The sequence below is a fragment of the Pituophis catenifer genome, unplaced genomic scaffold (genome assembly GCF_029215685.1).
Source record: "Pituophis catenifer annectens isolate HBS135680 unplaced genomic scaffold, rPitCat1.0.hap2 SCAF_6, whole genome shotgun sequence".
Taxonomy (NCBI): Eukaryota; Metazoa; Chordata; class Lepidosauria; order Squamata; family Colubridae; genus Pituophis; species Pituophis catenifer.
In genome coordinates, this window is record NW_027256886.1 from 44,419,831 (window position 1) to 44,437,435 (window position 17,605).

The 17,605-nt window shown below is 37.6% G+C and overlaps 1 protein-coding gene across 1 annotated transcript in view; it reads right to left on the reverse strand.

Moving 5' to 3' along the window:
* Positions 1–17,605, reverse strand: part of SEMA4G (semaphorin 4G) — a 102,295-nt gene that overhangs the window by 27,917 nt on the left and 56,773 nt on the right. Inside the window, exon 4 of the mRNA XM_070945029.1 lies at positions 35–192. Coding sequence (XP_070801130.1) covers positions 35–192 — 158 coding nt within the window. The remainder of the gene's footprint in view (positions 1–34; positions 193–17,605) is intronic.

The window sequence follows — 17,605 nt, forward strand, 5'->3', positions numbered from 1 at the left end:
GCAGGCATGGCAACTGGATAAGATGAAGACTTACTTTCTGATAGGAGCCATCAGTGATATCAGAGATGTTGCTGGAACTTAAGGAGAAGATTGCCCCCCTGGCTCCCACATACAGAATTCCCTTCTCCTCTTCCAGCAAGAGGGTGGTGTAATTCTGGGTACTGCTGCTAAAACGCCTTGCATATTTCAAAGCTAGGGAGACAAAAGAAAGAACTTCTATAAACAAGAACATAGAGACATTTGAGACCTTAAAGTGTTATTAATATCTTGGATATTATATTGCTGGACTGAAGTAAACCAATGAGGCATGAATTACTATGGAGCAAGCAAATTAATTCTTACATTGCTATTCAAAATATGCATAACATCTTTCAAACAGATTTTTAGATATGATGTTAACAAATCTAGATTAGTTGCCAGTTTACTTCCAGGCGTGATTCAAGGTGCTGGTTATGACCTAACCTAAAGGTCAACCCAGCATAGAGCCAGTAATCTGAGTGACCACTTATCTCCCATAGGGTCTACCTGTCAATTTCAAGTTGTTGCACCATGGGTTTATTCAATAAAAAAATATCAGGTTCCAGGAAGCAGAATTTCTCTGTATTCTGGACAGCCATAATGACCCGATATTTTTCCTGATGCAATTATGAACAATTATCTTAAGCATCGAATAAAGCTACAAGACATCACAAGCAATTATTGATTTTTTTTAAGTACAGGTACTATTGGAGCCATTCCTCCAAATAAGCTTTTCCAAGAACCTCAGATCATTCAGCAAGTATCCAACATCTTAACACAATAAAAAAAAAAAAAAAGGTTCTGATGACTCATCTCACATAGATGCTCACCAAACTCAAGAATTATGGCTCACAAACGTTTCAATTTATGTGTTTTTTAAACAACTTTACTGATTTTGTACTTTTTTCCCCTTAACAATGGTTCCTCTCCACTTCATGTCTGTGTCACTGAAAGGAAAAAGCTTATAAACCTTCAAGTACAACAAACCTTCAAAGAGATATTGACTGGTTAACCTATTAAGTTTTTGCAGCAAAAAAAGCTTGTGGTGCCACAGCAATTAATACATTTATTACTCCTTAGGGTTTTGCAGATCAATGCACTGAGCCCTAAGAAAGCAGCATTATAGACACAGACAGGCAAACAAGACACAAATATACTTAAACAAGAGCTGCTGGGGTGGGGGTAGAATGAAAGGAAGGGGAATAGTGGAAAGAGAGGTGAGAGACAAAGTAGACAACGGCTGTTAACAATGTGATACTGTAGTTAGGTGTGACACAAACATCCTTGCATTAATGAGCTGGTTAACTGTGATTAAAGGCTGCTGTTTAATCTGTAAGAAATGGTGCTAAATTTTCTAAGAAATTGTAAATCAACCGTTTTGTAATCTAAATGGATCTTTTTCATTCCTCTGCTCTATTAGTGATAGCATGTTCAAGGGAATGTTCTTTTTGGTCTTTGAATGTTGCCATTTCTGCATATATCATCAGTTCCCTAACGTGGAAATGTTCTTGGATTTGATGATAAAACCACCAGAAAAGATGAAAGAGCTGGCATCTAGGTCTGAAGCTGAATTTGAGTCTCATGTCTCGGGTGTGATCTGTTGTGGATTAATAGGTGAATAAGTGAAAGCTTTCCACCTAAAGTCTTTGAAAGGAAAACATCATCATCCAGGATGGGCTGTTGATCACAATTATTTGAGTTATTTCAGTCTCCCCATAAATATGTTGTTTCCTAGCTAGATGATCTCAATCACTAAAAGTGCAATCTTATACACGTCTGTGGCATAGTACTGTGCCTGCTGCTAAGAAATTGGTTACACGGTTGCAGCATAAAGAAACCATGCAGGTTTTCATATGCTTCGCTGTTTTCTAAAGAAACACTTTACAATGATTAAAAAAAAAATCTGACTATGCGATTATACATAACAAAGGAATGGAGGTCACTTATTATTTTACAGCATAACTTACTTCACAGGATTGCTGCAAGGATAATAACAGAGGAGGCTAATATGTGTGCTGCCTTGAACTCCAAGTAGAAAGACAGGATATATGAAATAATACATGTACATTCTAAGCTCTGAATTAAGAGAAATTGTGATTTAAAAAATCATAGACTTTAAAATGATTTGTTTTTACACAAAGTCAAAGCCCGTAAGTTTGATATTGATATGTTGCAGGAGTGTTGCAGTTTGGCTACCTTTAATAGTTACTCTATATATCCTTAATCAGGAGTCAATTCTGTTAAAACTTATAGAACTCAATTTTAAGCAGGTTGACCCATTATTATTTTATTTTAAATAGGCTGTACACCGCCCTGAGTCCTTCGGGAGAAGGGCGGTATAGAAATAAAATTATACTTATACTTATACTTATTAACAATGATTTGTTGACTAATCCATGATGGCTAGCTTGAAAATAATACAGGTAGTCCTCAATTTACAACAATTCATTTAGTTACTGCTGGAAGTTACAACGGCACTGAAAAAAGTGAATTATAAGCATTTTTCACACTTATGACCATTGCAGCATCCCCAGTGTCATGTGGTAAAAATTCAGATGCTTGGCAACTGACTCATATTTATGATGGTTGCAGTGTCCTGGGGTCATGTGCTCATCTTTTGCGGCCTTCTGACAAGCAAAATCCCTGGGGAAGCCAGATTCACTTAACAACCATGTTACTAACTTAACAACTGCAGTGATTTACTTAACAACTGTGGCACAAAAGGTTGTAAAATGGGGCAAAATTCACCTAACAACTGTTTCACTTAGCAACAGAAATTTTGTGCTCAATTGTGGTCGTTAAACAAGAACTACCTGTACAAAACTTCAAACCATCTATATTATTGGCTTAGCATGAGACCCATTTTAAAAGTGACATGACTTAATTATAACATCAATTTAAATAAACACCTCATTTATTTATTCATTAAAAAAAAAGAGTGGGTCTTGCAGTAGGATTCATAAAAATCAATAAAAAATAAAACTTCACTTGCTGACAGCCTTACAATCCAATAAGAAAAAAAATATGGTACAAAAACCCCACATTTAAAACCAGTAATTGCTGTAAAGTTACTAGTATTTAGACTGTTACAATTTGTCTGCAAAATTACCACTAGATGACCACTAGATAGAAGCAAAGAGTTTTATCTTTGCTGCTATACAGTAATAATCTGGATGTTTGTAGCCTAAATATGGCACTTCTAATAATACTGTTTTCTTTTACTAGATGGAACAGAAATTGTTAAAAATGAGAAGGAGCTGATAACTAATGACAGGCAAAAGCTATGGTTGTTTACCATTTTCTGGAGGGAGAATATGACAAAGCTGGTCTCTTACCAAAGCTTTATTTAACATTAAGCTATCAAAGCTTGCCTTGATATTGATTTTCCCAGTGCAATGATCCCAATTTTACTCATGGCTAAAAATTAACCGATTGTAATTTTTAATCCTTCCCACCAAATAGTGTTGAGGAGAAATTATGTGAAAATGATGATCTCTCCACCTGCCAGTCAGTTACCATAATGAATGTTTAAACTGAACTGGATGAGATTTATTGTAGAGGGGGGAAGTCAATAAAATAGATTAAATATAGAAAAAAGCAAAAATCTTGAAAAATTCCTCTACTAGGCAGTATGCCAGAAAATTGTTGACTGCGCATTTCAATCTCGTCCCAGTTACTTAGTTGCTATTAAGAACTTGGAAAGAAGTTCAGAAGTCATGTTGATTTGGTCTTTTTTGGTTATCTAATGTTAATAGTTAAAATTTTAACCCTCAATATTTTTAGTTGATTCTTAAGTTTCCCCAATTGATCTCAATCAGTTCTGTGGATTTTGTTCTGCCACCAGTTGTATCATGTAACCATAGCAACCTTTGCCCAAGACAGATATTAATATTTTTTCCTAGCAGAATGATGTCAATCTTTAGTAGATTTTGATTCTTTTAACATTTCTTTTTTTCCTACCTACACTGCTTTATTTTTTTCTAATATGCTCTGTGAATTCACCTAATAATGGCATGCAAACTATGGTTTATGACTTAGCACACACATGTGAAATCACTCAACTATGATTTACTAATTAGTGTAAACTGTGAAGCCAGCTATTATGAAGCAGCTTCACTTGATCCAATGCGGTGTTTCTGACTTCTGAAGATAAGCTATGAATTCTAGATCAATGCTAACCATGCTGCAGCATCTGTTCATCTTGAGATACCTCACTTTCCTGTCTTCAGAGAAAAAAAAATCCATAAGATAGAAATCTAAGACCCAGTACTAATGTAGGGACAATACTTAGATTAAGAACCAATAAGAATGTGATTTAGATTATCAGGTTCTGAGTGCCAGACAGTGCAGTATTCTTCTGCAGGTACTCTTAAAATAGGTGAAGTTTCAGAGGAACAAATAAAAATGAGAAACATTTTTTCAACAATTGAGAAACAGGAGTTTAATTAATATGTAAAGTTAAACTCTAGAACAAAAAACACTCAGCCAACCAAACTTAGATCAATATTCAAGACAATAGGTAGAAAAGAGAAACAAGGACTAAGCAACTTTCTAGAATATGTTCTAGAAATAATTTTAGAAATAAGCTCCCTCAAGCTGAAGTCATTATGAAACTTCATTTTAAAAGGTGTTAAGAGTAGCCCTTAAAGTTTATTTATTTATTTATTTTATTAGATTTCTATACCGCCCTTCTCCCGAAGGACTCAGGGCGGTGAACAGCCAAAAGTTAAAACACAGAAATACAAAATTTAAAATAGATTAAAACAGATTAAACAATTTGGCTAAATTTTAAAAATATCCCATAATTAAACAAATTAAAATTAGTGTTTAAAATTTGAATTTAAAAATTTTTAAAAGGGAGAAGATTTAGGCCAGGCCAGCTTGATGAAATAAAAATGTTTTAAGCGCGCGGCGGAAGGTGCGCAGATCCGGGATCCTCCGTATCTCCGGGGGGAGCTCGTTCCAGATCGTAGGTGCCCCCACATAGAAGGCTCTCCCCCTAGGGGCCGCCAGTCGACATTGTTTGGCCGACGGCACCTGGAGGAGCCCCTCTCTATGGGAGCGTACTGGCCGGTGGGAGGCTATTGGTGGTAGCAGGCGGTCCCGTAGATAACCAGGTCCTAAGCCATGGAGCGCTTTAAAGGTGGTAACCAGAACCTTGAAGCACACTTGGAAGACCACCGGGAGCCAGTGCAGCCCGCGCAGGAGAGGTGTTACATGGGAGCTCCACGTTGCTCCCATAACCACCCGCGCGGCCTCACTCTGCGCCAGTTGGAGCCTCCGAGTGCACCTCAAGGGGAGCCCCATGTAGAGAGCGTTGACCTTGCCCCATTCCTAAGAGGGCTGTAGGGGCGTGCATAAGTGCACCAATGTGCCTACCATCCCTGTCCTACTGTCCCCCATTTATTCGTATCCATTTCCTGTATTCATGTTTATACTTATATCTGTTATCTTATACATGCTTGACAAATAAAATAAATAAATAAAAAAGTCACAATTTGAAGAATATGAATTTGTCTGAGTACACACATATGCTCATGACCTTCTACATTTCAGCTTTCCCACTGAACTCTTCCTGATGGCTTAGACTATAAATCCATTATCTCCAGCCATAGTTGGGTAGCATACCCACTGAATTTTAGCTTAGACCCTCAAAGGTGTTATGGTTTTATGGCAGCCTTTCAAAACTTGGAACTTTTCAGGTGGAGCTACAATTCCCATGCCATATTCAATCAGCATGTTACCATGCTGGCTGCAGTGATGGGGTTATCGTTCTATGCATCTTCAGGATGCTAGGTTAAGAATGTTATTCTCTACTATATGAATTAAAACTAATCAAGAGATGGTTCTTCCTTCTTATCAAGATTGTGTTTTTCAATTGGAAATGTGAGTTTCAGAAACTTTCAGGGGGTGGATGAGTGAATGAAAGGTAGAAAACAATCAGTGTATGACTGCCTTAGAAAATAAATCTCCATTTCCTAGGACAGCATCAGAAGAAACATTAAACAATATAAAATATACTAAGGTAAAACCCAAATGATTTTACCTCTAACTTGCAAAGCAAAATAGATTTAACTTCTTCTAGTGATATTATATTGCTTTTAACAAAAACACCTCTTTTTGACAGAAAACAGTAAAGTGTCTGCATACCAACTGCTTTTATAGAAGAACTGAAAACATATGTGAGAACTACAGGCACAAATTTTGCTTGTCTTATAACTGAACCATTTTGTTCAATTCTAGATGTGTAAAGCTATATTCAGTAATACCTTTCAACAATCATCTTGGCCTCCCCTTCTAAGAAAGGAAAGAAAAACCCCTTGAGAGAAATGAAATAGAAACAATCATCTTGATTGGGACACCAAGACCTTTGGGAGCCAGCTACCTGCATAATGTGCTATTTATATCATCTAATGTAACCTCCTTCTCAGGCTCTTGTCAGAAAGCAGCTCATACCAGCACTGGCAGTCTAGGAAATAGTTTGAAATCAGGGAGGTTTTAAAAAACAATTCTCCAGACTAGCTTCCATCTGTGAGCTTTCCAAGTATTTCCAAAAATTCATTTCATAATCATCTTTCATAAATGTAAACAGTATTTATTGGAAAAGGAGAACTTTTCCATATCTGCCACCAATACATAATTTGTGATACTTATACTGTAATGAGGAACATAAGAAACTATTTGGGCAAGCAAGATAACCTTGCACAAAATATTGGAAATTAGTTATTGGATGGCATGTATTAGTTCACCAGCATATCTAGAATATGGAATTCAGACCACTTTGAAATAATGGAGATATATATAAATATAAATAATATCCAATATTCAATATATATAATGAAATAATATATATCTTTCAAAGATATATAAAAACTAGATACATCTAATTCAGAAATGAGGAATTTGTGGCTTCCAGATTCTATTATCTTACAACTCTCAGCAGCTGCAGCCAAAGTATCCAGTGCTAGCAGTAATAGTGACTAGAATTCAGAAACGTCTGCAAGGTCATAGTTTCCCATCACTAATCTACAGAACAGGGCAGGGCAGGGCAGGGCAGGCCAGGACAGGACAACAGAGTTGGAAGGGATCCTGGAGGTCTTCTAGTCCAACTCCCTGCCCAGGCAGGAAATCCTATATACCATCTAGATGCAGCCTTTATAGAAATCATGTTCTAAGATTCTGCACTCTTTCCAATCTGATAGCTTTCAGATAAATTCAATCACATGTTAACAATTCTAAGTTGACCTGGCCTTTGATCATTTTGCATAGAAATTCTAAAAACTGGTCTAACATATGAGAAGGGTACTAATTTAAGAAAGTGCCCCAAATGACATGTTGCTTATGATAATACCAATTCTGCTTATGTGCATGTACTATTATGGCAAATGCAAATGACACATAAATAGAAAAGGCACTTAATGCATCAAATTGCTACATAATACATCTCTGTACCTTGATGATGTCACCTGCCTTCCTAGAGAAAATACATTTTCTAAACAAAGCTCAAACACTGGAGAGAGAGAGAGAGAGACCCTTGTTGTGCTGCAGCCCTAACAAAGAGGGATCAGATCAGTAACAGATGGCAGATACCTGCCTTTGAAATGTCATTGCTGAACAACAATGCAGAGCTTCAGGATGAGTCTCAGCAGAGAGAATTGTAGCACTAACATTCCTTTCACCCAAGAGAATGTTAGTTCTAATTGTGAAAGAGAACATGATTCAAGGCCAGCAATTAACCTTAGTGGTCTCTTGAGATGCCATGAAGAAAGGTGACATTCACATTGGATGGCTTTCTGCTAGATGCCCTTTCTTGGCTGCTTTCTCACTTGTTTCATACCATTCTTCTCAAGGTTTCCAAGCTTACTAAATCTGTTGATCAGGTTCATCATTCCATTACCAAATGTTCTGCAATACGTTTCATAAAAAAAAAAAAAAAACTTGGGAGAAATTTGCATGTGTGCATAAAACTGTATTTCTTAGAACTCAGGGCCATTTAATGTCTACTGGATACCAATATTAATTATAAAATACGCCAATATGAATGTCAGCAACCACAACACAGACAATGCTGGGGAATCAAGATTGAAATTCAGGCCAATATTTATGCCATTTGCAGGTGTCCCCTCATGACATCTTTATTCTGCCACATCCCCAAAAGATTGCCTTCATCTCATCTTCAGCCATGCAGAATATATCCTTAGGTTGTAGTTGGCCATGATAGTAGTGTTTTCCACTTAAACCAATAAGAACCACCAATACTTTCAGGATACATTTAGAACGTATTGCATTTTCATTACCTATGTTGACAGCCCCAATTCTTTTCTTTAAGCTGGAAGGGGGACAGGGAGAGAGAGCAGAGCTAGCTGACAGCTGCTAACAATTCCCTGCAGCTGCTGAATAGATTGATTGAGGAACTGTGGGGTGAAGTGGGTTTGAGCTTAGCTGGGTAGCTCCCCTACTTCCCAAACTGGTAGAGACAGAAAGTTAACTTCCTCAAAACCAGCAAGAAAGCCAGCTGTCTCACTTTACCACACAGCTCCTCGATCCACTCATCACTTACAAAGTTCTATCTTTCACTGAACCATCACTTTTCCAGAAATCTATTTACCTGCTTCCTCTGCTTCAATTAATTTCAGAGGGAAGATACAGGCGCTGTTCTTTTAACATACCTAACCAGTCAAGTACATATTCCTGCCAGCAGTTTTGACAACCCAGAATAAAACTGGGTCAAAAACCATAATTTTGGGCCAACACAACTCCCATGTTTTATTGAGGAAGTACCTGGCGTCCCAAGATTTCTTGGAGAAGGAGAATATTAGCAAGGTTTCATGACATCACTAGACCCTTTCCTATTGAGCAGGTAGGGAGATGCAGAGTGGATATTGCATTCAATCGGTGCTTGGAAGGTTGTTATATAGTGCCAGGCCTTGGCAGTGAGTTCTGTAATGGAGACACTTGTTTTTTCGACTATTACTTTTCTCCAACAATTTTTCTGGGAACACTATATATACAAAATATGACTAATTTGATTCGACATTCTCCCAACACAGCTGACTCGAAGGAATTTAATCCTGGGCAATAGCAATTCTATTTTGGGGCTACTTTTAACTCCCCTGTGGTTAGTTGATTGGATCAATTGACTCATTTTCAATGCTCCTGACCCAAATATGCACATTTTTGAAACAAGGTCAATATAAGAGAACACTTCCCATGAGGTTATTTCAGCAAAGCTAGCCAGGAAGCCTCCTAAATTAGAAAAATCTGCAGTAGATGTATTATTATTTGTCACCTCACTACAATGGCTGAAAAAAATTAACAAGAATTTTAAGGTACCTTGGGAATGAGGATTGGTTGGTTTCCAACATTCTTAGAACTGGTGGCACATTTGCAATTTTGAAAACTTGTTGGCCCTCTCAAAAAAGAAAAAAACAGCTTCTGCAGTCTTCCCAATCACAAAATGACTGCCACAGGGGGCATAGCCACCTACAAGGTACCTATGGATCAGTAAGCAACCTGCCATCTGTTGTCAATGGGATGGTTCCTACTAGGGTGGTGGAAATCTTTCAAAAGGAGGGTGTTTCAGTATGAAGAGGGACACCCCTAGCATCTTTTTTCTTTATATTTAAGCAGTGGTGCCTTTTGCAAGGCTTTTCCATTGGCTTCTTAAGTTCTCTTGGTTATCTTCGCCTACAGTATGTCTGCATGAAGTGCCAGCTTGTTTTCTTTTATATATTTCAGACACAGATGCAGCTAGGTGGCCTAAAAAGCTGCTTTAATAATTCAAAAGAATATATTTGGTATTTGTTCCTATGTATCATAAATATATATTTTGACAGATATATACTTCCCTATCTCTTGTGTCTGCAAGATTAATACTTGCGTATATAAGAGACCAGCAAGAGGTGCTACTCTCCTTCTTCCTAAGTAGGCCATACTCTGCTCTAACCCTTGGGCAAAGCCAGCTATGGGTTCCAGTCAGAGGTGGTATTCAGCAGGTTCTGACCAGTTCTGGAGAACTGGTAGCAGAAATTTTGAGTAGTTCGGAGAACCGGTAAATACCACCTCTCACAGGCCCTGCCCCCAACTATTCTCTGCCTCCTGAGTCCCAGCTGATTGGGAGGAAATGGGGATTTTGCAGTAACCTTTCCCTGGAGTGGGGAGGGAACAGTACAGTATCCTACCCCTGCCACGCCCACCAAGCTACACCCACCAAGCCATGCCACGCCCACCAAGCCATGCCCACAGAACTGGTAGTAAGAATTTTTGAATCCCACCACTGGTTCCAGTAATCTGACTGGTATTTTCTTGGTGTGCTGGAAGGCCGATACTACAAGGTATTTGTCCATTTCTACAGCTAGTAATATGCAACGGATAATATGCAGCAAAGGGCCACAAGGATTCTCCCTTGCAAATAAATCCCCAAGATGTAGCTGCTCTATATGAAAAATATGTCTTGATATATAGTTCAGTTGGAAGCTGGGTAAAATCCTAGTTTAGCCACAGACTAAAGTAGCTTTTCTTCTATTTGTATAAAACAGAAATTATATGCTTTCTTGTATGAGAGTTTTGCATACATAATGGATAAAGACAGTTATTTATATTTTTATAAGCTATCCTAGTGCACACAAAACCCTGACACTGAAAAAAGCTGACCAATCTAAGCTGAATTAACTTCCAGTGAAAGTGTATAGGACCAAAGTACAAATTATACACACTGTTTGATTACCATATTTTATTTCACTTTCAGAAACAGCAAGCGGCTTAGCCTCAGGTGACATTAGCTGTATATGGTCTCATGCAAAAATTAAACCCAGATGGCATTTCAGCAAGATGAAAAAATAGATAGCAATTAAGCAAGGTTGCTAATCAACTTGTATCTCTATAAATGCCTCACTGCTCTGAACTTCCCTCTATCAACTGTGTGATCTGATATAAAGTGAAATATCTTTAAATATTTTTTTACTGTTAGTATAGCTTCCCCAAAGCTTAATCAACCTTACTAAGGTTGATTACCTAATAGTACCCAATTAGAAAAGGCAATTTGCAGAAGAGAAGTCAAAATATGTTAATTCAGAGTGTGAGGTGAGAAGGAAGGATATAGAGGGCTACATCCACCACCATTTAAAAGGGGTTTTCTTTTATCATTAATAATAGCAAGGATAACAAAGGAAAATGGGGAAAAAAATTATTATCTATTTTCTGAGTAACTAGTATGTCTGCTTCCACATGCAGGTAGTCCTCATTTAGCAACCACAATTGGGACTGGCAAATTGATCAATATGCAGAGCAGTGACGTAGTCAAACCATGACAGTGCTTATGAGTTTATTTCAGCTTTTCTTCTCTGTATATACCTGCAAAAGTCACAAATGCAAGGATTGGTCAATAAAGTTATTTTTCCATCACTATTGCAACTTCTAAGCATCACTAAACAAGGCAGTCTACCCTGCACTGCCTGTATTTACTATATATATCCCTTTCAGAAATTATCCCTTTCTATAGTTTAGATTTAGAATACCCACAAAAATAACTATTTCTTAACCTATTGCTAACAAACTATTGAACGCACTGGTGAATATTTTCCTAGGAAATATTTTACTGCCATCTTTCTTATGAGTATCTGAAGAGCTCTGTGCAGTTCCTAAGCATGCATACTCTCAGCACAAGAAAGTGGAACAGAATAGATTGTTTTCTTGTATTTTTTTCAAGGATGGTACTGAGCTGCAGCAGGCATGAGTCAATGTCATTCTGCTAATCTTTTCACTCAGCCTTTTGAAAAAGCAGCATAGGCACACATCCTTTTGAGCCTCAGGGGAACTTAATGTAAAGGCAAGTATGCCTCATATGAAAAGACAAATACAGTTATCACTGCCCTCTGCCTACAGCGAAGGAGGAACATGGCTACAGGGCAAGTTAAAAGCTTCTAGTGTATTGGTTAGCCAGAACAAAGGGATTCATAAATCACCCAGGGCATGCAATGCAGCTGGCAGTGTTAGTTTTTTAGAGAACAATCCCACAACATGAAAGGAATGGAAAAGAGGTTGCTTTCTTCTCTAAAAGAGAGCAGAGGTGGGGGCCTTCACTGAGCAGAACTACCTTCTTGAGAAAATGTTATAGCAAATGCATTGATTTATACAATACTTTGCAACTACAAATTGCCTCAGAAAATATCACGGAATGGGGCACAAATTTACCCTATCAAAAAAAACCAAGGGTCTTTTCTTACCTGTACTTAACCATGGTGACCTCTTTTTTCTACATGTTCCCATGATGTTGCCTTCCCTTCATACTAAGCTCATGAGAAACAAGCTTAAATCATCCACAGATGCACTAGTGTTAAAATTGTATTTCTCCCCCTTATTCTCAAAGCACCCAAGAATAGGCTCATAGTGAGTAAACTCAGTCTTAATTTATCATCTGCTACTATATTGGAAGGAATTCAGGTGAATTAAAACACAGGCAGCTAAGGCAGGATAAGGATCAGCCATGAGAAGGGCTGATTTCATGACAGAATAGTTTTTCTGCCAACTTGAGGGCAGATGGAGAACATGTCAACTCAGCCATGGGGAAAGGCCACATATTTTTTTTTTTATTCGAAATCCTCACCAATCCAAACTTAAGTGAGGAGTAATCGCTTTCCTGTTTTAACAGAATTTCTGGAGGTGGCACATTATTTTTTATCTCTACATGCTGGAAGTACCATTAACATTGACTATCCACAACTACCTAGTACATTCCCTCTACAACATAATAGCCCTATTCTGGGTTTTTCTTTTTCTTTCTGATTTTTATCATGGGACCTGAAAAATTGCAAGCTTATTTTTTATCAGTTGGATTGATCTTGATAGAAACTTTATTGTAGATTTCAGGGTTTGTTTGTTTTTTTTTTTTTTTGTCTTGAACCAGCTTCACCTATTATTGTAGGGTTTTTTTTTTTTCAGAAGCAAAGGATGTATGTTCCATTTGGAAAGAATAATTAATACATGGCAGATTTATTTCTGGAGATCCTTAGATCTATCCTCATAAATGTGATGAAAGTAATTTCTGCCATCACTTCAATTACCCTTAGGAAAATAATCTCTGACAGGTGCCAAAGAAGTGGAAGAATTTTTGATGGAATCTTGATTATAACAAGAACAGTTAAAAAAATATCTCTAGAATTAAACTTTGTTTTTTAAAAAACACTGACATACCTGACACAGCAATATCTTAGTATAACACATTGAATCATACCAACTGTGGCTACTAACTGAAAATCCAGACAATTATTAGATACTGAAAATTCTATATCTTTGTTGCCCTTTAATGATCATCTAGTGATTGGCAAGTCATATGGTATCTCCAAATTAATCACCAAAGATAGGTTCATACAGCATCCTAGCCTAAATTGTGATTGACTAATTCGCAATTTATTCTGTCATATGAATAAAGCACCAATGATTAAAAGTTTCTCTACCTGGCCCAATAGGGCAGGAGTTTATTATCACCTTTTATCACAATCCTCTTCTGTTAAACATAATTTCCACATAATGCTTTTCACTATGGAACTATGTTCAACACTTACAGTGTTCAACTTTTCCCAGGACTTCCTCATATTTGTATAGTGCAAGGTAGGGGTGATTAACGTTCAGAGGACTCTCTTGTCAGACTGGTTTTACAATCTCTTAGTTTGCTCTGAATCACAGCATAGAAAAGAAAATTTCCCTCTGCGGAAGTTTTCACTCTGATCACTTTTACTATGTATCCTTTCCCTTTGTACTGGTTGAAAATCTAACTTCTTTTGCATAACTCAGAGCACTCAAGGATTCATCAATTTGTTCTGTCTAACCTTTCATCATGACATCTGAATAGCTTTATGTTGGGGAAGGTCAGAACATTATGGCACCTTGGTCAGTATAAACGCTGCTGGGTTGAAGAAATATATTACCCAGAAAACACCTGAGTCATATTAGAGTGTTATTCTTCACAGGAGAAGCTCCTTCTAGCTGTGGCTTGGTTCTGGTCTCTACTTCGATTTAGCGATTTAGCAAATCTGCTTTTCTTTTCTAAGAAGGATTAAGAGTATTGTTTTCATTTTATTTCAGGTGCGTTGAATATTTGTGCTGCCTTTCACCCATTACTAAAAGCAGGAAATAGGCACTACTGAACACCAAAGCAATGACACATAGTCCACATTTCAGAGAACAGAAGAAAAAGAAAAGGGTTCCTCACAGAGATCATGTTGCTATAATCAATGTACACACATTCCATTATTTCTGTAACTTCCTGAGCTCTATTTTTGCTGACAGAAGGGTTGCAGGAGGCCATTGCAGCCGAAAACGGAGCTTGGGAGCCTGTTTTCACTGGCACAGTGCTTGGGCCCCCACAGGTGCCCCAACACAAGTGATGTTGAGTTGGCCATGCCCACCCTGGCCATGCCCACTCCAGCCCCCAAGGTCAAACACAACCCTGATGTGGCCCTCAATGAAATCAAGTTTGACACCCCTGGACTAGGTAATGCCATAAGCATCCCGTGATAACTAGCACACTACAAAGAATTAAGCAACTTGAATGTGGGCAATAGGCTACAAGAATAGGTTCTTACAAATCAAGCATTTATTTGAAAAAAAAATCAGAACAGTTTTATTTGCATAACTGTCAGTGTTTCCAGATCGGGGGGGGGTCGGGATATTTCAATCTTAAAGTTGAAAGTTGTTTTGGGGATCAGTTGTTTATTGTTATTGCTAATAGCACTTAGAATTATATATCGCTTTACAGCCCTCTCTAAGCGGTTTACAGAGTCAGCATATTGCCCCCAATCTGGGTCCTCATTTCACCAACCTCGGAAAAATGGAAGGCTGAGTCAACCTTGAGCTGGTGAGACGCGAACTGCCGAACTGCTGGCAGTCAGTAGAATTAGCCTGCAATACTGCATTCTAACCACTGCGGAATTTATAGTTTCATTGTATTACTAAACCTTAGGATGTTGTGTTCTAAATTTGTTAAAGTCTAATTCTTATTTCAAAGGAACTTTGTAGATTTCTAGAAAAAGATTGTAACCCCAAAAGTTAAACAATTACTTTATTCGATTTCTATTGTGTATGAATTCCTTTACCAATTCTTCTGCTGCAATTTTATTTTTTAACCGTATATCACAACAGGTACTCACAACAATTCATGTCAGCAGTTATATATACTTAGTAAGCCAGTTTATTACAATATACTGAGAACTGTTCATAGCACAAGTTACAGTAAATGCTATACATTATTTGCCAGTCTTTCAGGAAAGCTTATTTAATAAACCTACAAACTTAAGCATTCTTCAGCTCAAATGTGTTGCTGCCTTGTGTTGATTTGACAATTGTCAGTCCCAAATGTATTCCTTTCTTCCAGCTATTTCACTTTTTCCATGTTCTGTAGCTATGGATTATTTTCAACATGTCAAGTATAATTGTTCTAGTAATTTATTCCTAACTATGACTTAAAACTTATTTCATACCAATTCCTTGTAACCAATTTATTATATTGAGGGCCTCCAAGATTTCTTTTCCAAAGAGCAGCCACAAGAACCACATTTGGATTTGCAATTCAAAATGAAAGTTACCTCCAGAAAATTGCCCACATAAGCTTCCACTATCAGCAAAGAGCACTGATAGATGGGTTTCCCCTCCACTGCTACTACAACAGCAATAGTTTGGGAAGGCTAACAATTGATGATATAGATGATGCATAAATAAGGATTGAATGAGTCATCTGCATGTCCCTGCAGGATATACCCCTGAGTAAAACTAGGGCTTGCTGTATCATTTTCGTTTTACCCATAACCTATTTCATTTGAATGTCATTGAAAATTAGAACATACCGAAACTTTCTTTATATAAACTGAGAGATGGAAGTTAAAACAAAACCTATAGTCTTCAACTGAATACAGGTAACATTAGTCCAAACTCAGCTAGCAATTATCAGAGGTAAATTTAGCTATTATAGGGAGCTTATGGAGAACAAGTCTGCCTATCCCAAAATAAAGCATAAGAAATTCATCTAGTTTCATTGATTATTTCTTTCCCGTGGATTTGTCCTAGTGTTCTAGACATATCTGCAGCGTTGAAATATTTCCTGGATTTATATACAATCTTTAGCCAAAGTTATTGTCCCATAATTAATCAAGTATTACAAACTTTTGGGATGTTCTTTCCATGACTTTAATGGAAAATTGGAGAGGAACTTTCACTGAAAATGTTTGGAAAATTTGGACTAGAAACAATAACACAATATGATAGATAAGACTTCTATAAAGAAAATGGGTTGTAAGTGGCTAACACATTATTTCAACAACAAAGTTGGCTCTACATCTAGTCACTTCCAATCAGCAACATTTCAATCAAGAAAAAAGTTAGAATGATCAACTCAATGCTATTCCCTTTTATAATGTATGCAAGCAAAGGATGGATTTTATGTAAGAGCAAGAGGAAAATCAACTCCTTTTAGCTATAGCATTGGAGAAGGCTGTTTCAGATTCCTTGGACAACTAGGAGACCCAATTGTTTGATACTAGAAAAACTCAAAACAAAGTGCTCACTGGCAAAAAGGATCATGAAATAAAAGCTGTAATATTTTGGATAAATCACGGGGGATGATGAATTTATGGAAAAGATAATAATGCTGGGCAAGATCACCAGAAAGAGAAGAGGCCATTGAGCCATAAAGTAGGTAAATGAGGGGGGAAAAAACACCTGGATGTTGCAGAAATACTCTGGCAAGTGACAGGGCAATTTGGATAACTTTTATCTATAGAGTCACCAGGAACTGGCTATGACCCAAAAGGAGATAGCAACAAAAGTTTGCAGTCTCCTGTATTACATTTACTGATAATTCTAAAAAGTGAACAGCAAGAGTTGTACACAATGATACATTTTTAAAGTCTATGACAGGGGTGTCAAACTGGATTTCTTCGAGGGCCGGATCAGCATTGTAGTTCTTTGTAATACTTGGGTGGTGGACCTTAAGGTCTGTTCCCAGACTCCAGTACAGTGTACAGCAACTGGTGAGGCATATGGCAGTCATCCACCCATCCTTCTCATCTTGGCTCTGATAATTAGGGACTCAATGCTGGTGGACTCTCTGCAACCCAAGACTTCCAGGCTAGAGACATGGTCTTGCCTATGAATGCTGAGCACGGAGTGGGAGAGCGCACATGTGAAATTCCTCCAGCTGTTTCATTTACCAGAGTCCGTTTGTACAGAGTCCAGGACTCAGATCCATATAGGAAAGAAGGAATAACCACAGCTCTATAGACTTTCGGCTTTGTGGCATTACCAATGTGTTGAATGAACATTCTAGTATGCAGCTACCCCAAAATATAAGCAACAGCCAAAGGCTCAGCGGCTTTTTCTTACTTGATTGCCAGCAAGGATGCCCATTTTTACATTCCAATAATCACACTGAAGAGATTTAAAACAGCTAACTAATAATACGAATAGGCTGAATGCAGAGAAAGTGCCACTGGTCAAATCACTATGTCAGGAATCAATATTTTTCTGTTTCAAGAAGCACCAACTAGGCCTTTTACTACAAAGAAAAAAGCTGTTATTAATTTCAATCACTCTAAGA